This window comes from Lasioglossum baleicum, chromosome 4 (assembly GCF_051020765.1).
Source record: "Lasioglossum baleicum chromosome 4, iyLasBale1, whole genome shotgun sequence".
Classification (NCBI taxonomy): domain Eukaryota; kingdom Metazoa; phylum Arthropoda; class Insecta; order Hymenoptera; family Halictidae; genus Lasioglossum; species Lasioglossum baleicum.
This window is the reverse complement of record NC_134932.1, coordinates 16,050,914-16,072,695: the sequence shown is the minus strand read 5'-3', so window position 1 is coordinate 16,072,695 and position 21,782 is coordinate 16,050,914. Positions and strand designations below refer to the sequence as shown.

The 21,782-nt window shown below is 41.3% G+C and overlaps 1 protein-coding gene across 3 annotated transcripts in view; it reads left to right on the top strand.

Annotated features, from left to right (window-relative positions):
• Imp (IGF-II mRNA-binding protein) overlaps positions 1–19,241 on the top strand; it is a 119,327-nt gene extending 100,086 nt beyond the window's left edge. For all 3 annotated transcript variants that reach the window (XM_076422839.1, XM_076422840.1, XM_076422841.1), the window contains one exon: positions 386–19,241. In XM_076422839.1, the coding sequence (XP_076278954.1) occupies positions 386–595 (210 nt within the window). In that variant the 3' untranslated portion in view covers positions 596–19,241. The remainder of the gene's footprint in view (positions 1–385) is intronic.
• Positions 19,242–21,782: the final 2,541 nt, after the last annotated feature.

Below are 21,782 nucleotides of genomic sequence, written 5' to 3'. Positions count from 1 at the left end.
AATGTTTGCCATATTACGGATTTTCTGTGTAATATTATATACAAAATTTATATTTGATTGTGCCCCGTACGTACAATTTAAAGCAGTGGACATGCTAAAAATATTTAAGCACGTCAATGCAATTCAGCTTAATAGGATAATTTAAAGAAGAATACAATTTTTATTTGGCTCATGTGTTTTGCAATCAGTGCGAACACTTTTTATTTTGCATAAAGATCCGCAGTCTACTAATCACAGTGTCTCTTACATTACTTTTAGATTTGCGAATACATTTGTAATTCTGGACACAGAATTGTCATATCCACATGACTGATGAGGCAGTTGATAAATCAACTGATCAATTAATCAATCAGTGAAACTAATCTAGATTTTCACTAATTCACAGTCGGCACAGAGAAGAATCCGCTCGATGGTCCTTCAACCCGGTGCATCTGGAGCAGGTGCAGGCTCTCGCGCTGGTCGTGGTAGCAGCCAGGAGGGTGGACCTCGTACCCGAAGAGACGGCAGTGCTACGTCTCAGCAAGGTGGCGCGACAACGACGCAACAACAATCAAGCTCATCGCCATCCAGCCAGCAACAACCACAAAATCAGTAACGTCATTGAAACATTACCTGACGCCAACCAACGCTTCAAAGAATCCGTTTTATTCGCCGGGGTGGCCTCGTCGCTTTGACATTCTCTCGTCTACGAGAGGCTACGTGCCACAACCTTCTTCTCGCGGGGCACGTAACCTTCGAGATTACTCGCAGAGCGGCCGAGCGATGCGCGCAGTGCATCCGTGGGTCACAAGCGAGACCTTTCCATCGATATATCAAACTGCCACGATTGCGTGGCTACTATTGAGTAGCCGATACAATTCAAAATCATCCATTTGATTCAGAGACGAACTGGGCGGACGCGCGGAGGGTTGCGATTCATGATGTTTCTTTCGGTCTTTTTTTGTTTGTTGTTCATTTGCTTGTTGATTATCTCTTTTCGTTTACTTTTTTAATCGAGCGCTGTACGAGTACGTTGACACAGATATTTTGTCGAGTAAAACATCATCGTGCCAAATTAACCATATTTCATTGCATTGTAAATTCACTAGAGGGGAACGACCGAATATTTTTCATTGCTCGCTGATCATCGTCATCGATTGCGACCCTCTCTGTATCCGACTAGTTCATCTCTGAATCAAATGGTTGATTCTGAACTGTATCGGCTATCAAACGCGAGTAAACGCGACGCGCGAGCACCGTGTTTGAAGAACCAAATGGAGGAAGCGCATTTTCTCTTCTCGGAGAAAAAAGTAACGCGCGAGACGATGTGAGAGATGACATAAGTTCGTTCCCTGCCGCCGCATCTTTTTTTTTTGTGCAGGCTTATAACGTTGAAATTCACTTCTGTAGCCGGAGATGAGACGCAATCATACGATGCAACACCCACAAGATACACAGAGACAAACAGGTTCATAGACCAGCTCTCTCTCTCACCTCATCTACGCGCGACACGTGCGTTTCGTCGCGAGTTCGCTCGAATCGGAGTCGAAGCGACGGGTGATACTCGAACGAATCGATTTCGCAGCGTTAACGAAACCACCTCGTCGATGAAACCGGATCTATAGAATACGATGATAAGAAAAAAAAACAAAGCATACACAACCTTATTACCTCATTCATTAACGGTTAAAGATTTAACTAATAATAATGAAAAGCGAAACGAGAGAATGAATAAAGAAAACCAACTAATCTAATGAAAAAAAAGAAGAAGATTAAAGAAGTCTACCTAATATTAAAGTTATAATAATATACAGAGAAAGAGAGAAAGGGTGGGAAAGAAAAGATAAAGTAACGATTACACATTACGTTATACATGTTACTGCTACTGCTAATAAAACTACTTACTATTACTACTTACATTCTGCCGAATACAATGTGGCGAACATGAGTCGCGTCGTTTCCGGTACTATTGGTGTCCGTGCGTTCGCGCGACCATTGGAAGTCGCGGCGATACGGTTCATCTCGCGATCTTGCACCGACAAGGAAGACAGTTTTTTCTCTTTCTTTGTTTGCTTGCACAAGAACAAAAAAGGGAAAACTAGTACTGTCCTAGGTACAGGTTTTTTCATAAAACAGAAACTCCGAGGAAAACAATTGCGAGAACGAATAGATAAAACAGGACTCTTTAATTAAGAATACCGAAAGAATGCGAACGAAAACGGTCTACAGTTTTTTTAGACGTAAGCCAACAAAGTTTTCGAAGCATACACTCTTCAGCCTCCCCCACCCCCAAAGGGGCGCTCGTCCACGCGCCCCTCTTGCGCCTTTATAATACCAAAGAAGCGATTATGAGTTCTTTTCGTATTAGTGAAGTGAAAACGCGCGATGGGCGGCGTCGCACGCCGCGCCAAACTCGCCTCAAGTTCCTTGTAAGAGCCAACATAGCGCGAGGGGGATGGCGGTATCGGGGACGTGTTACAAGTCCACGGGGATTCGACGAGTGGTTATTGACGTCGGACAAACGACAGTACGATTATATGAAACGGAAGCGGATTCTCGTATGGCTTCGTGATCCATCTTCTTTCTTCTTCCAAATGCAATCTCAATCACTTTCCCTTTCTTTCTTTGTATCTCTCTATCAACCGTTTACGGTGATCTTCATGTTCTTCCGTTTGGAAGAAGAAATAAGATGGATCGCGAAGCCGTACGAGAATTCGGCGAGTGCTACAAGAGGGTAATGCACGCGAAACGGGCGCACCGCTACACGTTTTTCGTGCTACGAGAAGGACGTTCGAGAGAGAATGAAAAAGCGACCATTCAGGGCATAAACACCCTCGAGGAAATAGTAGCAAGAAGTCGCGAGCGAAGACACGGGGGTCAGAAGATGTATTAAAGACGTGGGAAATGGATTATAAAAGCGAAGACGACAAAACTTTCTCAGGGATTTTTACGTTGTCATGGATGTAATTGGAAATATCTGGACAAGTTTTGTCACTTGCTTTTATAGTCATTATTATCATGGATGTAATAGCGTGTGAGTGTGCGAGTGTTGAATAATACTATTAATTGATAAGCGATTAATTTACTGATTAGGCATATATAGACGACAAAAGGGAAGCGCGAAATTTAGGCTTATCGAAGAAACGAAAAAGAAAGATTCTTGGATCTCGCAGGGAACCTTATGTCATGCATTAGACGGTCATCGATCGCGGTTTTGGTTCAACACAAATTCTTACCACCTTTCGGCGATCCTTTTGTAAATTCTGTCATTTTTCCGGGTTCTTTTCTATTTTCTTTCGCACATTCCGCTGGCTCTTTTCGTTCGTTGCTCGTGAAAACGCACGAAAATCATGCAGTGGAATCTGGACCCCTGGTTGGTAGACTGTGCCGACCACAGATGTTCTGCCAACGGGAAGTCCAGGTCCCTAGTGATCGTTCGTTCGTTTATGCGATCGAGGAACGAGTCGAGCGTGCAGACGGGGGCGATTTGTAGACCCGTTCGATGATCTATGGAAGTGACAATGAAAACGAAGAAAGAACAGTCAATGTAGTAACAAAGCACTGGCATGCTCGGCTACGTGACACGGTGAATCCCCACGAAATCGAGTATTCGCGATCATTCGATTCATTTGATTCCAAAGATTGCAATTTTTCGGGCTTTCTCGTGGCACGATGTCAACACTTGACTCAACGTTTACCACTTCCGGTTCAACGGAGGGCCGACCGTCGCTGTAATGCATGACATCGCGGTATACGTTTAATTCAAAAATAGAGGTGTTTAAGAAATGAGTCTGATAGATTGTTTAATCCACATTTGTAAGTGGAGCGTGTAGATTAGAAGAGAGGATTATATCACGTGTAAAACTTCCGTTAGTCGCGAAGAAGAGAATGAGAGAAAAGGTACCAGAGGGAGGTGATATTTCGCGCATTGAATCGTATCATTGGCTACACCGTCGGAAGAGGCGATGTACAGGTGAAAGTAAAGATATGAACGCGGGACTTTAGTGGGCTCGGAGCGCACAGTCCCCTAGTTTTCTGTTTTTCGCTGCCTATCACAGACGAGCGCCGAATGAGAGCTACGATCGACAATGCGGAAAAGAACGGACAGAAAAGGAAGAGGCGCGATAATGTTTTTGGAAAGACAACGAGAAATAACATCAAAAAACGGAAAAGCTACATGCGAGACAGGGATAGGAACGTGATAAAGAACAAGCAAGGATTGGATTGTGGCATGCAACTCAATCTTAGATACTGAATTTATTTTTGATACATTGTTGGTGGGATCCAACAGAATCTTTCTTATTCAATTTTTTTGTTAAATGTTTTATAATGACTTTTCGTTTAACTTATCGTTCTCTCTTTTTTTCCTTCCTTCCCGCCTCGCTTTCGATGTCGCTAATGTCCATTATGTTTTCTAATAACTGTATGAATTTTAACGATGCTGAAAGCGAGGCGAGATGAAGGAAAAGCGGGTATATATATACTGGGGGAGGGGAGAAAAAAAGAGAGGACGATGTTTTTAAATAGAGATAAGAGAGAGAGAGAGATGAAGAGGAGGAGGAGGAAAGAGAAGAAGCGAAGTGTTTTTCGTAAAAAATATGAGAAAAAGAGATAAAAAGTGAAAAATAAAAAGAACGGAGGGAGAGAGAGACGAAGATTTAAAAGTGGATGAGACGGCGCGCAGCTTTTTGCGCTGTGCGAGTCTGTTGCTCGTCACAGGGGGGGAATAAAGGAGATTTTAGTCGGATAAATTGTATAATATATTTAATATATTTGGAGAAAACGGTGGTGCCAGGTTTGCTCGGCGAGGACGTGTCATCTTCGATGGCGAGCGACAGGACGATCGGGCTCGCAGTTTTATGCGACACGATTTTTTCTTTTCTCGTCTTCGTCGCTGCCTGAAAAGCCTTCCCCGCCCGCAGCCTTTCGCCGCCGTGTTTATTTATCAAGCGTAAATATTTAATGAAAGAGGAAAAAAAAGAACGAAACATAAAAGGAAAGGAATAAAATAAAGTAACAATTTATAGAAAAGGAAACAATGTGAAACGATGAAAGTGCCAAGAGACAAACACACAGTAACGCACACAGCAACGTCAAAAGACCAAGCAGAACAAATACCCAGTAGCCGTTTCATACAGAACTACAAGAGCAAAGTAAACGATTAAGAAGAAACAAAAGAACAGGCTAGAAAATAAAGATATGTAACACGGAAGGGAACATCTGCCACTATCATTGTCACCGTTACCAACAACAACACGAAAACAACTTACTGTTAACTACAGCAACAAAAATAGAAGAACAGATTTGCTTTAATCATACAAACGAAAAAAAAAAACTAAAAAATCATTTACGCTATTTCGAGATCACTTGACGCTCCTTTTTCCTGAAACGATGCACACACACACACACGTGAATATACGTTATGAAATTGAATTGTTTATTTCGGCCGAACCCAGTCAAAATTGCTCAGTGAGAAAAGTCAGAGAGAAAGCACGACGCGAGTACGAGACAACACAATCGCTCTTTTCAGCAGAATGTGTCGTTGTCGCGGGCGAAACAGACTTCGTACCGACAACGAGAAATCATCGCCCCACCCCTTTTTCGGAATATCTCTTTTTGGTAGAAAGATAACATGTACGTACGAAGAAACGAGAAAAGAAGAAAATATGAAAAAGAAGAAGAAACGAAAAAGTTCGCAATCCGTAATCTACCCCGCGGTGTGTGAAAACATTGTATACCTTTCGCTGGTTCATCGATCTTTGATTGATTATTTTCGTTGCGCAACAATGTTCGAGCCGACACTTCAAACGGAACTGGAGAAAAGGAGAAAAATTGGAAGATACATTTGGAGTTTGTAGCGTAGAACGAAGAGAAACTCAAGACACCCTCAAAGACTTCATTGCTCGCTCACACTTCTTGCACCCCTATCACGAAAGGAGGATAACGAAGGCAAATTTCGGATATGAATTCGGGAAAAACTGAACGCATACGGTTATCATCATCAACAACAACAACGACAACAGCAAACTCTGTCTACACGGAAGAGAAAAGCACAGCCGTCGCGACAAATACGAAAACGAAAAAGAAACTACTTTTTTCGGACGATTCCTCAAGCACAGCACTTCTAACGCCAAATAAAGGAAGGGTAGAGAGAAAGAAGGAAAGATACGTCAGATTTTGAAGGCGGGCGAGGGGCAAGCACCCTCGCTCTCGAAGAATGTACAAATCAAAGTAACAAAGAGAAGAAAAAAAAAAGATTGAGGAAAAATGATGATCTAAGTAGAAATTATTAATATAATAATGAATAACTTAATTGAAGAGAGAAAACGAAGATTTTTAACGTTATAAATTATTATGCGCGTGAATTAAGATGAGACGGGGATAGTAACTTAATCTACTTGGGTAAGGAAAACAAAATACCAACAAACAAATGTACAAAATCGATTTATCGCTAAATCTAAATGTTAGTATTCTAGAATATTTTACCGAGGAAAAGGAAATCGTGTTTATCGATTTAGAATTGAGGAAATTAAAGTAAGCTCGGGGCTTAAGTTAAGAATAAACACAAATATATCCGGCGAAACGAGGAGAGGAATTTATAAAACGAAAACGAAAGAAACCGAGAAGATCGTATCGAGCATTTTCTAAAAAAGAAAAACGCCAAAAAAACGTAAATTTAAATTTAATCATTGAAGACCAGAGTATTACAATTTTTCTGACGAAGTAAACAGACACCAATATCTTTTTTATCGGAAGTTTGAAACCGTGCGCAACGTGTTGGATTCGATCGTATGCGAGCCTCGACGAGCATGCGACGAGAGAAACAGGGGGGTGAAAAAAAAAAAATAGAAACATAAAGGGAAAGCTTCTTTCTTTTCCTACGAACGTCCAGAATATCGTCAACGTATCTCCGACGACTGTTGTTAAAACTTATATCGACCTTTTTAACATGTTCTTACTACGTAGAATAACGCGATCTTTTGTACGGTTTTTTACGATATCCATTTCTCAAGGACTCGCTTGGATCCGCGACGGAGAAGCGAGATTCACATCTACCACAGCCGACGAAACAGAGAAACAAAAATCGGGGGATAAAACATAAAAATCATCGTTCACAGAAGATAACCGGCTCGACGATGGATCAACAAAGAGCCGAGGGAGAGAGAGAACAGAGACACAGACCGCCGCGTCGCGTCGCGTCGTTCTCTCGATCCAGGAAAACCACGCAAGCACAAACGAATTTCGCCGAACGCGAAAGAGAAGAGCGCGTCTAACGCGTAACAGCTACGCGATTCGCGGCAACATTTTCGATGGGTAAACATGGCACAGAAGGATGTACAAACATACACGATCATTGCTGGGGCCAGCCAGGAGAACAAAAGTGAAAAAAGAAAGCAGGATCTTCCATTTCCGCGCACACGTTTGTAGACGACACAGTCGAACACATCTCTCATATAGTTCGATCAGCAAATTCGCTCGACGTAAACGAACATTTGAACGGAAACACTCGCGCCACACGCACGTGGTACGCTCTCGAATGTAAATATCCACATCCCAAATTTCGGCCCTCTTTTTCCTGACAATCTTGAGAAACAAATCAAACTAAATTTCATCGACCGATAGAATCGTCGAGTTCGATCGTACGTTGGACCAGTCACCGATCGAACGACAATTTACCGATTGCTGTTTCGTTACCTAGAACAGTGAAGAGGACAGATAGATAGAGACAAACAGACATCATCGCCGCTGCTAAAGAATGCTTTCACCGTTGTCGATGTCTACGCGAAACGATTGTACCATTCGATTCAACAATGATCGTAGAATTGATAGATACAGCAATCAGTAAAAATCCATTCTCTTTATGGGCGCTGTTCGAAACTGTCTTCGTTACGCACCACTTGGCCATCTTGAATTGGTCCAGGATGGTTCTGTTATATAGTTCCACGTACCGTAAACGTAGCAACACGAAACAGACGGATGATCTAAGGATACTAAGTTGCGCTAAACAATGGTATTGGAATCGTTTCGCGTGCAACTTAACAATAGCAAAACGATTATACGAGAAAAAAAACGGTCACGGGTGTGGCGGATCGGTGTCCGTCATCACTCTGGCCAGCGACCATTCAGCAGGTTAAACCATAGCACTTCTTACTCATTTCTTTATAAATATTTAATAGTGATAAACGACTAGTAAATAGTGGTAAGGGATAATAATTATTATCGGATATACACGACTTGAACACTAATCGCGTTGCGCGCGTGCACGCGGCGATTACTATTTTTGTCGTTCGCGGAGATGACAAGGGAGGGTCGCGCACGGATTTTTTCAAGAGCTGGAAAGAGGGATAGAGAGGAAGCGCCCGCCGAAGCCCGAAATAATGTAGCACCGGGAAACCAACGGTGATGGATTATTTCGGGCTTGAGCGGCAGCCGGATTTCTTAGGATCGCGATAAAGCCGCCGACGATGGGCGACGATGATACCTCGTGGTCCAGACGCCGTTCATTTCTAGGCGTTGTTCGAGAATTGCTACTTCGTCTGTCGATTGACCGGTATCGAACGACACCGATACAATTGCCTAGAAATGAGCGAGACGAAACGACGACTCGTCCCGAGGATGTTCTCTCGTCTTGTTCGAGGTTCGTCGACGGGACGAGCCCAAGATGTCTTGATCGGGTGATCGAGTCTGGATTGCGAAACGGTTCTGAACGGTGTTGACGGCGGCGGTAAACGAGGGCCTTATTGTATACAGTTGGGCATTGTTAATGTGACAGGTTCAAGTGATATCGCTAAACAGATAATATATCGGATAAGTTTAGGCGTGTTGTGTCAGTGGAGACGTTAAGGTTGATGAAGGGATGAACGTGTGTAACTGTAAGAACGCGCGAATGATCGCGCGAATGAGACGCGAGACGTGTCCGTGAAACGTGAAACGGAGGATGAACGAAACATAATCTAATCGTAAGGTGATCTAAGCATAGTTCCCAGGTTAGAGGGTGTGCGTTCGTGTGAATGTGAGGGAGAAAAAGTGAGAGAGAGAGAGAGAGAGAGGATGGCTTTAAACAGAGATATGGAGTGAGACGCGTTTCAACGGAGTCTTAATATATTATCTATTATTATCCTATTGTTGCCAATAATGGGCATTATGAGAAAACCGCGCGGGTATCTAACTTATTCTCTACACTGCATTTACATTTACCACCCCTTCCCTAGAGCCCCTAGCCCCCTCCCGAGTAACCCCTTGCCCCCACCCCCCAGATCCCACGAGAAAGAACCTTGTATGCATATAGTAAACACTTATATACATTATACACTTGTTGTAAATAGATCTATTTGTAGATTTTTGTAAAGCTACACACAATATCGGAAATATGGGACAATGACACCTCACAACAAATAGAAGTAGTATTATATATGAGAGTAATTAATAACCGAACATGCAAAGGAAACGAATCCGTGGTAAATAGGAGATCCATTGGCCGCCATTGCGTGGCTCGAAGCGAATGAAGACGAGTCTTTCTTGTATCGATATGTCCGTTGAACCTCGACGAGACTGAAGGTAAGGGAGCCATGTCCGAACTTGTTAACGCTGGGCGTCGTCGTCATCGTTGTCGTTGCTCTCGCCTCGACATCAGGAAAATTGTTCATGGCACCCAACACTTATCGATGGATACAAACACCCAGGATCTAAACTAAGTATTGGCACAGAGACACCTGCAACTCGTGTTCAACTTGATGAAGATTCACTGCCATCGATGCGACAGATGATGTACACACAGGGAACAATGAGAAGACAAGATTAATACATAGGGATTTAGAGATATCCCCTAGTTATGAGGATCCTCGGGTGTTCTGTCATATCAGTGTATTTTCCGGAGAGCGGGAAGACGAAGATGATGACGAAGACGGTTTAAAAAGAATTCGCAACACCCTTTCGAGCTCACCGTACTCACATTGCTGAACACAGATTTATACAGAGAGGCTTCAGGCAAGATCGGCTTCACATTCATTCGCTACCGCATAAGTTATACACACTAGTGTTACAGATACAGGAGCAGGGGAAAAGGAAACAGGAGAATGAAGAGGGACGAGAAAAGAAAAATTTGAGAAAAGCGATGCTGCGAGGCACACCAAAAACAAAAGAGGGGGGATAGAAGGAAATACAAAAACAGAGGAGAGGTTCAATACACGTGTATAGTTCGCGCGTCTTTCTTTTTAACCTTTTTAATTATCCCTCGAACAGTTTGACATGTATTGTGACATCTTTCTTTCGACAGAGGAAATAAGCATAAGCTGATAGTGTCAAAAGCTCGGTTTTCCGGTTCTCCTCTTTTCTTTTTTTTTGTTTTAAATGATAATTGTAACAATAATAATAGCAATAGTGATCGTTAAGATTCATTCGTTTTGCGTTCCTTTGTTGGCGCGATCTATTTGCTTCTTTTTATTTTTATTTAATTCTACAGATATTTTATACATGTTTATCGTTTTCCTGTTCGGTTTACACGTTTGTTCCCTCAACACGATATGATATGTCGTTCTGTTAACCCGTTCGCCAATTCAATCTTTTTTTTTCTCTCCATAGATTTTTCTGCCGAACGCATGCATACATACATAGACGTACACTGTTACACACTTGGTTACACGCACACGAGATAGAGCAGGTACACGGTGAGAAATAGTGAAAAACGATTAGAGAACTAATTGATCTTTAAACCGATCGGTTCCGTTCATTCTTTTTCGCGAGAGATCACGGGGGATCTAGGTAATAGATGTTTTTGGATCCGCTGAACAGTGGCTACAGAAGAGGATGCAGAAGTGAGAAGAGGTGATTATGATTCAGAGAGATTCAGGAAAGAATTCGACGCGAAGAAACATCGGAGACCGGATGTGATCACGGGACCATTTAATTTACCACTTGCGGAAGAGACCATCATTCTTAAGACTGTTTAGACTACTCAGCGATGATGTGGTTAACACGCGTCGAAGGATCAAATTCTAAAACAAACAAGTGAACACGTATTATTGTCTTTTAGATTGGCAGCGCGAATCGTTCGAAGCTCGTAATGGGTTATTCAGGACTCTTCAGGCTCGATGTATTCTCGATCGAATGAGGCAACCGTAACCGATCACATATGCGGGACAGCGTTGGAGCCGGTCTATCTGCGTGGTAGATTGGAATTGCCAACGAAAGAATAGAGCACGTCGGTCCTAGGATATCGACCTTCTCGCCGAAAGTCCGGCGTGGCGGAAGAGTACGTGGCCGGCGTAGCGTGGCGTCGAAGAGATTTTCCTCTGCTCCCGAAAGAGAATGGGGAAACGAATGTTTTCGTTTTTTCGTTCCTTCTTGCTTTCTTTCTGTTTTTGTTTTTTAGGGGGGGAGGAAAATGGATTTTGGTGAGAGAAAGAAAAAGAAGAATCGCTCCCGTGAGAACGATGCCGCGGAACATTGAGTGAGTGAGTGAGAGAGAGAGAGAAAGAGAGAGAGAGAGAGAGAAACCACACGGAGAAGAAAAACGTGCTGTAACAAACGGTCAACGCGCACACGATCGAACGAGAATTCTACGTTAGGATAGGAAGCAGAACGTTATACCGGAATCATCTAATCCGAATTGTCAGAGAGTGGACGGCTTTCGTTTTTCCGATAGATGTGTATGTACATTGTATACGTTTTAGAGCATAGACGATGAGAGCAACGGGGATGGAAGAGAACCGACGAAAGGACACGAATAATTAAGGGAGAATCCGGGTACGACCCTGTGCACAGCGCCTGGGCGACCTTTAAGCAAACCGCTGAACCAACTCTACTTCATTCAACCGCGATGCATTTCACACACGAGACGCAAGAAAAAGAAAACGAAGAGAAGACAATGGGAAAACGAAAATGTATCCTATTTACGCGCATACTTGCAACAACTCACACGCATACTATATTATACATACGTTATATATAAATATAGAGATCTAGTGATGTACGCGTAGACATTATTATACGCACGCCGATCTATCGTACGGGATTTATAATCGAGGGAGTGTTAGCAGAAAGATAGAGAAGAAGAGAGTAAGAGACAGAGTAAGGGACAGGTGAGCAGAGGGGATTGATAGATGAAGAGGAAACGCGAAGAGTGGGTCACCGAGAGAGGAGAGAGAGAGATATATAGTAGGAGATCCATGTTTGTAAAAGATGGTTGCATGCATATAATGAAACCCGAATCATTATGGGAAACTGATCACAATGGGAAATAGAAACGGCACGACGCCGTTTTTGTGCGCAAAAAAAAAACCACTCGCAAATTTTGCTGTCAGAACGAAACCACGAAAAAAACGCGAAGGTACGATTCTACAATACGATCATTCGCTGATGATCGACCGAAGGATAATGGTCCTTCCGAGACACGCAAAAAAAGAAAACGATACGAAATAGAGACACACATAATTAACGTCGACGATCATAATAAATAATAATAATAATAATGCTTGAACAAAAAGATGAGAAAATATGAAAGAGATATACAAGCGATAAAGTTGTTACCTGGATGATAACACATGTTTGAATGGAAACAACACTCTATTTCTTGATTAAAATAATAAATAATATAGAGGTTGCGCATTGCCGACGGAGACAGCCTCCGCGCTTGCATTTGCTTCGCACTCGCTACGTTGGGTATAATGATTTTTTTGTTTTAATTTTTGCGCTAGCGCGGGACACGCAAGCCTTCGTCACGACCGTTCCGAGTTGATTTATACGAATTCATATAAATACGTATACGTAAGTACGTGAATGTTTAAACATCGAACCACCAGAAAAGATAAAAATCGTGAGAAAAGACGAAAAAAAAAATGAAGGAAGTAGAAGAAGAAAAAGAAGAAGAAGAAGAAGTGAAATGGAGGCTGACCGGACGTGCCGTGACGAAGGCGAAACGCCCCTCCGACGATTACGATAATTTCACCGTAATTAATTCATTTTTTGTCTACTTTAGTTTACTTTTAATTGCTACTATTCTACTATAAAGGAAAAAACCTTCTAACTATATAATCACTTACCACTATCGAATACTTTACTATTTACTACTATACTATTACTACTACTACACTACTATTACTACTATCTATTACTACTATTACCGCTATATATTCTTTTGTGTCTTCGATGATTTGATGATGATGAAAATGATTTATTTTTTTTTCTTGCTACATTCGTGAATTCCGTGAACAAGATGGCATAAACGACGAAAAAGGGATTCAAACACACACACAAATACACACACACACACACACACATGTACACGCATACACACACGCGTAGATAGAGAGAGAGAGAGGAGAGCTCGTTCTTTTTTTTTCTTGGTCCGAGGAACTCGTAAATTTCTAATGATGTCTACTATTCAAAATACGTTTCTCCTCTTTTTATTTTATTTTTCTTTCTTTTTTAGTTAACCTCCACAAGTGTTTTTCTTCGCAACACTCCCACACGATACCGTCGAGACCCAGTGTGTTTTTCTTATTCTTATTTTTTTTTGTTTAATTCTTTTGTTTGAGTATCCGAAAAACGGGAAGGGATAGGTGTAACCCTAACGCGGTGGAAATGCATCTGTAATAATTCGTGGCGTGTAACGATGACAAAGTTAACAACATCGTAACAGCATCGGTAATAAAAAATGACCGAGCACGATGAACGGGAATTTTCGATAGAGGGGACAAAAATGAGAAAAATGAAAGACAAACACAAGATCGAGGACACAACATTCACCTCCCGGTTTTCTACTCGCGAACGATCGATAAATTGGATTGGTAACTCGGAGAAATGATTTTTATGCGTCGTTGCGTTTCAGTTCTTTTCCTCAAGAATTTCGCTATTGTTCTACGTTTTATCGAATCATTGTATTATCGTCCTACCTTGATTTTAAACTCTTTGCTCCCTCAAATTTCTTCGACTTCTTTTACCGATTATCGTCTTTGCGAGAATCGACAAATTCTTTAGCCTGTACTCTCTTTTTTCCTTGATTAATTCAATCGATTTGTCGTGAACCTTTTTTCGGACATCACCATCGCGCACACGATCACATACACACGCACACGTACATACAAATGCGCGTACAAACTCTCGGTTACACGTAACACACAGTCACACACGGACTCACACGTGTAAACACGATTGTGTAGATATGGCGCATAAAGTTTTTTCGATCGAAAAAAAAAAAATGAAAAGAAAAATTCTATGGTGTTTTTAGTGGCTAATATTTAAAGTTTAAACTACATAACTATATGGATAATCATTAAGTACAGAAAACATAGAGGTTAAAGTACATAGGCATGTAAGGCAGTGAAAAAAAAATATATGAAAAAAAACTACATTTAGCGGGTCGCTTCCCTCCAGACGCTAAATTTCTGCTTCGAAAAAGCAATTCTCGTCGGCGTCCGGGGAACAGTGTCTCATTTTTCTCGGTTCGACCGTGGGAAAGATCGTTCGTCCAGGAATATTTTTCGGAATTGTTAGACTAAATTGTTCGAAGGAATGTTTCGAAGTGTTTTCGGGTAGTAAAGAAATTTTGGTAAATTGTCAAAAGTATACAAGAAAAAAAAGACTGTCTCTAGTTTCTCATCTGGAGGGAGAACGCCCGCTAAACGGAACGCGTTTGGTTTATAAAATTAGTAGGTGAACGTGAGGAATTGCCCTGTGTCATTTCAATGAAAACGAAAGTGGAAAGCAGCCGATTGATCACGAAAAATCGTAGAGAGACTCCGAATGGAATACAGAAAGAGAGATAGAGAGAGAGATAGATAGCTAGATAGATAGAGAGGGGGGGGGATAAGAACAAGCAGAACGTTACGAGGAAGGAACAGCGAAGATAAACGGAAAAAAATCTAAGTTGATCGAATAAAGAACAGAAGAGCAAACAGAGCCGTGCGTGTAAACGGAATAGGCAAAAGTGGATGGTGAACAAGGAACATTGAATGATTTTATTTGATGTGCAGAATTGTCAACATCTTCTTCCGAACAAATAAGTCCGTCAGCAAACATACAGCACCTTGCATACGTGTACACGTATTCTGAATAGAAATATATATAGATGTTATATATACATATATATATTTATATATACACAATTTACACACGCGAACGTAACGTGGAAAGAACCGTCGCGCATGCAAGAACAAAAAGAAAAAAACAAAAACGGGAAACAATGCATGATATGTGAACCTGAAGGAATCAAGAGGTAGAAAGAAAGAAGACGAAGGAAAAAGAAAAAAAAGAGACCGATTCTCTCCGCCTGTAATAAGCGTTTAAGAGTGTTATTAAACGAAACCAGATTTACCATAGAAAGTTATATTATATATAGATATTATATATATCTACACCGTAATAATACGTCATATATATTTTGTCAATTTTTTCTTTGTTTTATTTTTTAAACCGATGAAAATAATATTTGCAGAAGAGAGGAAAAAAAGAGATAAAATAGAGATAAAGCGAGAAAAAGGGAGGATAGATTAGAGGTCACGCGAGAAGGGAGATAGAGCGACAGAAAGAACTATTGGGAGCGATGAGGAATAATATTACTAATAATAATAATATTAATAATAATAATAGAATACGAGATAACATATTATAATAATATGGAAACCTGATGGCATTTAAACGTACCTATTATTAAAATAAACATACGCTAAGGATTTTAACTGGCGAATGTAATTCCGCATAGTGTCCAGAGAGAACGCGAAGAACAGTCTTTCTCCAATCTTTTTCTCCGCCTTTTTTTCTTTTCTTTTTTTTTGTTTTTTTTTTTTTAAATGCCGCTGTTGAACGATATACGCAGTACAGTTATCTGTAAACATAATCGACACACGTGCCGACGTCGCATCGACAATAGCGTGTGTGACATAATTGATACAAATCATAAGTGCAATAGTTGTTACAATAGACCACGGGAATTTTGTTTTTTAAAAGGGCGTCGCCGCGACGGCGGGTCCGCGTCACGAACTTCGACGCAGCCACACACAAACCCCGTGTCGTCGTCCTCCTCCACCCACACCCCTAAACCGTTTTTATACCCCCGTGTTCGGTCTTGCGGTCGATCTCTCGCATCGAGTCGAGTCGAGTCGAGCCGAACGACGTCGCCACGATAATCGTTCCGTGAACCATCCGCGTTGTGTTTCATTTTTCTACTTTTCTAACCGAGAGATGCGAGGAACGAGCCGGACCGGACCGAAACGGAACGGCCTTAACAATCAGCGCGCAACCCGAGGACGACGACGCCCAACGGCCACGACCATCGCGACGCGCCCCCACACAAACTACCTCGCAAATTTCAAAGCTGCAAGCTAAACAGATACACCGTACCTCAATTTTTACACGCATTATTAGAGCGCAGAATCTATCCAGTCATATTGGGAAACAGAGATGATTCGTTTCCCGAAAACGATACCACCAGGGATACGGTAGGATAGACAGAGAGATAGAGAGAAAGAGAGAGAGAGAATATGAGAGAGAGAGAAAGTGAGAGAGAGAGAGAGTGGGAGGGAAAATCAATGGAAATAGAAACGATGAACCACGTTTCGATTGTCGGAATTTTCCATTTTCTTTTGTTTGGTTTTCTTGAACGCATTTCGAAAATGTACAGAGTGTACTGCGAATAGATCAAATAATTTGTGAAATGCTGTGATACTCACGAACTTTTCGAAACTCAAAGCAGACAGAGAATTTATAGGGGAACTTGTTGAATAGTTTTGAATTATTCTATCATAGCGTTTCTAGCAAGGTCTTGATCGAACATGTATTCGCACGAACTTCTTCTTTCTTTCGTTTATACCCTGTATAACATTGTCGACATAAATCATGCACTGTTTCAGTGAACAGGACATGCAAATTTCGTTCGGAATCGATCGAGATCGACAGGACCGCCGGGTTGTTTGACATTTTCCATTAGAAAACTGTATTCTCTCCCGCTGTCAAGGTCGCTGTCGATCGATCCGATCGGTCCCCGTTAATTTTCTTTACCGAATTTCGGTTTCGTTCGGTGATTTCGACGACGAGACGTGGCTCTGAGGCAACAATAGATGGGTGATCGCTGGTTAAATAGAGAAGCGAGCAAGGTAGTAGCGAATGGAGACGAAGAAGAGAGGAGACATTTGATCATGCCGAGACCCCAAACCCCGCCCGAAAGAAAACCACTCCCCTTTCATTACACCATAGGAAATAGTTGAACGTGAAATAGTGATGATAAAACAATTATTGAAATAGAATTATTGTGTTCGCGAGCTCTGTCAGGGGCAGAGCCGTCGCGTCGCGGCGATCGACGATCGATTTTTCCTGGTTGATCGCTCGCCAACGCGGTGACTCTCTCTTTTCGATGTATATAGTGTGAAGTAACCGGAGTTCCTGATTTCTCAGAGATCGTTTCGCCGTCGGAGCTGATTCGCTCCGCTGTCATGTTTCCGCCATTGACAACATAGATCGTAAACCATTACGGCGTCTCGAAGACCACGCGACTGAACACCGTGTTAGGCGAACGAGAGGCACACTATGTCGACGCCTGAACGATGTCCAGGCTTCAACAAAGATCCTGACACGGGTGGAGACCGTCGAGACAGTGTTCCTCATCGTCATCCGAACTTTTAACTGATTAACGTCACTGCCAGACCCTGTAAATCCCGACAACAGCAATAAGTATTGCTTCGTGACCGTGTTCCCGTTGGTCTACCCGATGCGTAACGATGAATGCTAGATGCTGGACAGAGCAGTGATGTATGTATATGTTACGAGCGACAGTATGTAAGCGATGAGACGCAGACCGCCGCGCCGGAGACGATGCAGAGAAATCGTTGCGTTCTCTGGATAAAGGCGAGCGCTATAGAGAGTCCATCTAGGAAGCGATCCGTGAGAAATCAAGAGCTATGGTCGCCAGAGCCGATAACCTGTTATATATTTCGTCGTGCCGATTTCGCTCGAGAGTGACTCGAGAACAACGGTAGGAGAGAACGTGGAACGGCCATGTCCGCGGTGGACTTCCGGTCCAACGATATACACACGTCGCGTTCGCAACGCTTTTCGCCGGCCGTTCCGAAAAAAAAATGATTCGACTCTCCCGCCGTCGGCAGAGACTCTCCGGACAGATCTCGGGCTCGGCGAACGACGATTTGTTATTATACCGAAAATCTGTTAGTTTTTTGTCCTACATATTAGCGTTAAAATAGAATGGGAATAGTAGAAATGCCGTTGTGTTGTTTTTGTCTCTTTTTTTTTTTGTAAAGATAAAGTCGAAGAAGAAGGAAAATCGATGAGAAAAGGTGAAAAAAAAGCCGACGATTTCACACAGATTCATCATGGAACATGTACGCAGGTGATGATCATTGTACGTGCACACAGAGTCAGAAGGAACGATTTATAAAGATACACAGAGTAGAAGGGAGATTTCGATTTGCGCGCGAGCATAGGAGACTATAAAACAGTAACGTGGAAAAAAGAAACGAAAATGGTGAACGATACAGGTGAGATCGGGCGAGACGCGTCGATCCGCGAGCGTCTTTTTCAGAATTTTTGTAACGCTCACACGCCGTCCCTGCGTCCCTTTTGCTTTTCGGTGAATCGGGCGCGGATCAACGTACGCAAGTTCGTTGTTCCCGCCCTCAAAATTCGTTTAACTAAGACATTGTGAAATTACACGAGGATAGAGAACTGTTTCGGACACGCCGTAAGAGAGATTTTTCGATGTATAACCGCTTCATTCCCTTCGTACCTCGGCAAAATTCGTCGGAACTTTATTATTACTACTACTAATATTAATTATTAACTACTATTATTATGATAATTCTTACTATTAAGGTGAAACACACAAGGGGAACGAAGAGCGTGAAATAGACGCAGATTGGCGAGCGCGTGAGCGAGAGAGATGCACCGTGATCATCTAGCGAGAGCGACACTTGCTCGACGAGAACAATTCCTCACAAATTATAAATTAAAGCTGGTAAACGAAGAGAATGAGAAACGTAAATAAATGTAATATTATAGAGAGCAGAGAGAGAGAGAGAGAGAGCGAGAGCGAGCGAGAGAGATAGAGAGAAAGAGAGAGAGAGAGAAAGGGAGTATTTGTGAAAACGGGAAAATAAAAAGAAAAGACGTGAAAACGAAAGCGAAACGCAGCGTGAAACCGAAGGAATTTTTATTAAAACTGTGTAACTCTAAAAAATAAAGAAGTCTATTTCGATGTAAGCGCGTTGGAACAAAAAAAATAACGAAAAGAATGCTATTAAAGGAGAACAATTATATATCGAATACTAATTATTGAAACGGAGCGGAGAATGGAAGAAGTTTTATCGAACAGAGGCGAGAAAGTATCTCCTTCTCGATTCGTTTACTTTTTGTTCGTCCCTTTTTTTTTTATTTTGGCCGTAAAATGTGCGCAAGCTTTTTCGATTAAGGTTCGAACAAGCGGGGAGATGGAAAAAAAGAGCGAACAGCTCTTGCTGTAAAACTCGTTCGGACAGAAAGTAGAGATATGTTCTTTAGTTTGTTTTGTTTTATATATATATATAGAAAGAGAGAGAGAGAGATCAAATTTTTTGTTTGAGGAAAAGGAAAAGACAGAAACGGCGACCGTCTGCATATTAATTATTAATTTTAAGTTTTCTGTTTGACTTGCATGCACATTTTCGAAAGGGTTCCTATGGTCCAAGAATAAGAATGTCCACGTAAAAAAAGGGAGACCGTGAAAAACAAACTGTACGAGAGGGGCCCGGCGCCCTCCCCAGGTCTCTTTGGTCTCCATCTTCATTTCCGTGTGATTTTTCATTCCCAGTTTCGAGTCTCCTTCTAATTATCGTTCGAACAATCCACGCTTTTCCCGTTATTTTCCACGTTACCGCCGATTCCCTTTTTTGCCTTTCATCTCTCGTTAGTCTTCCCTCGTTTCCCATCATCACCGACACACCGCTACCACCACCCGACACCATCCAGTTCCGCAGCTTCCTATCCCAGTTATCTCTCTGTCTTTCTCTTGGCCCACGCATGGATAAAGCAGACTTCGTCAAAAGAATGCGTAATAAACCGAAAAGGGCACAATCCGTCGAAAGAAAAAGAAAAAATAGATAAACCGAGATTTCGCACTCACAAATTTTTTTCCTCCGCGAGAGAGACCGTCGCACGACACGGTGAGTGTGTGATCGAGGCTTTTCTTTTTCTCTTTTTTTCTTTTTGAAACATTTCCGGGAAGTGTACGAACAAAAGGAGAGAGAAAGAGAAAAGAAGGAAACTAGTAGAGTTGTGTTTCATTAGAACCTTTTTTTTGTTGTTTTGAACGTTTACACGCATACATCCAAAGCCAGGAACATCCATGCAGAACACACGCAGAAGGCAGAGAAAATAATGAGAGATCGATTTATAATGAATTTACGTGTAACATTCAATCGAGGATTGTATGTAATTGTATATATATGAGTACAATGCAGTCCATGAATTAAGATATATTCTTCTTTTTCTACCATGAAAAAAAAAACAAAATAAATTATTCTAGTTAATAAAAAAGATCACGGTGTGCGTTCAGTGTTTTTTTTTCTTTTCATTCGAAACACGCCAATCTCTTTCCCCAGACGCGAAGCCGGTGGTGACCAGAGGCGATATTCTCCGCTCTATCCGTCGCGGAGACGTACAACTGTGTAAGTTAGTTTGATTGTCGATGTGAAAGAAACGTTTCGTAAATTTCACCGGCTGTTTACTGGAACAAGACGTTCACGATACCGCGAGGAAAGCTGGCACATGGGAAAATCGTCGAACCCACAAGTACATTCCATGCACGCTTGTTATTATAAAATTCTATTACTTAAATCATGAACATCCGTGGAATCTCCCGTGTTTGTGTTAATACAAAGGAACACTCACTTCATTTATATTAAATTTTATTTATTGGAATGAAAATTTACTTTGATAATCGTCAATTTGCTTTATTATCTTCTTGTAATTCTTCTGTAATATCTTCTTGTAATTTTATTTATAGATTACCTTGTAATTCTTCTATCATCTAAAAAAACTGAAGCGGTTTGAACCAATTTGGAAAAAGTTATTCGTTTTTAAAGCACATGGGACAATCGTCGAATCCACAATTAAGTATTCTATGCAGGCTTGTTGTTGCAAAATTGTACTACTTAAATCATGAACATACAAACCTCCTGTGTTTGTCCGAATGAGAATTGTTATGGAAATCACTCACTTCTTTTATATTCAATTTCATTTATTCAAATGAAAATTTACTTTAATAATCGTCAATTTGTTTTATTATTTTCTTGTATAATTCTTCTGTAATATCTTCTTATTATTTAATTTCTGAACTACCTTGTAATCATTCTAGCATCTAAAAAAAACTCAAGCGGTTTGAACCAATTTCGAAAAAATTTTCCGTTTTTAAAGGGTTTCGTTGCTTTCAGTTCAAGATTGCTAGAATTATTGTTTGAAAATTCTATGGATAGTTACGAGGCAGTACATTATTAATAATTTAACCTTCTAAATTATATAATTTCAAGTTTCATGTATTTTCAATCATTTAAATATTTACAGATCTTAAAATAATTACAATAACGATTTTAATCGATCGATCTGCCCTCTACACGAGGGCAGGATCTAATCTCGTTTTGCCCACAATTTGGCAATGGAATTTCATTTGCAAATAAATTTGCAAGTGGATTTCACTGGCAAACTCTGCACTCAAAATGGAGCCTAATGCCGCAACAGATAGGTCGCAATTTGTAAACAAGTTTTGGTGGCAAATTCATAGCAAATCAAGAGTAGATTGTTTACAGCCGATTGTCCGAGTCAAC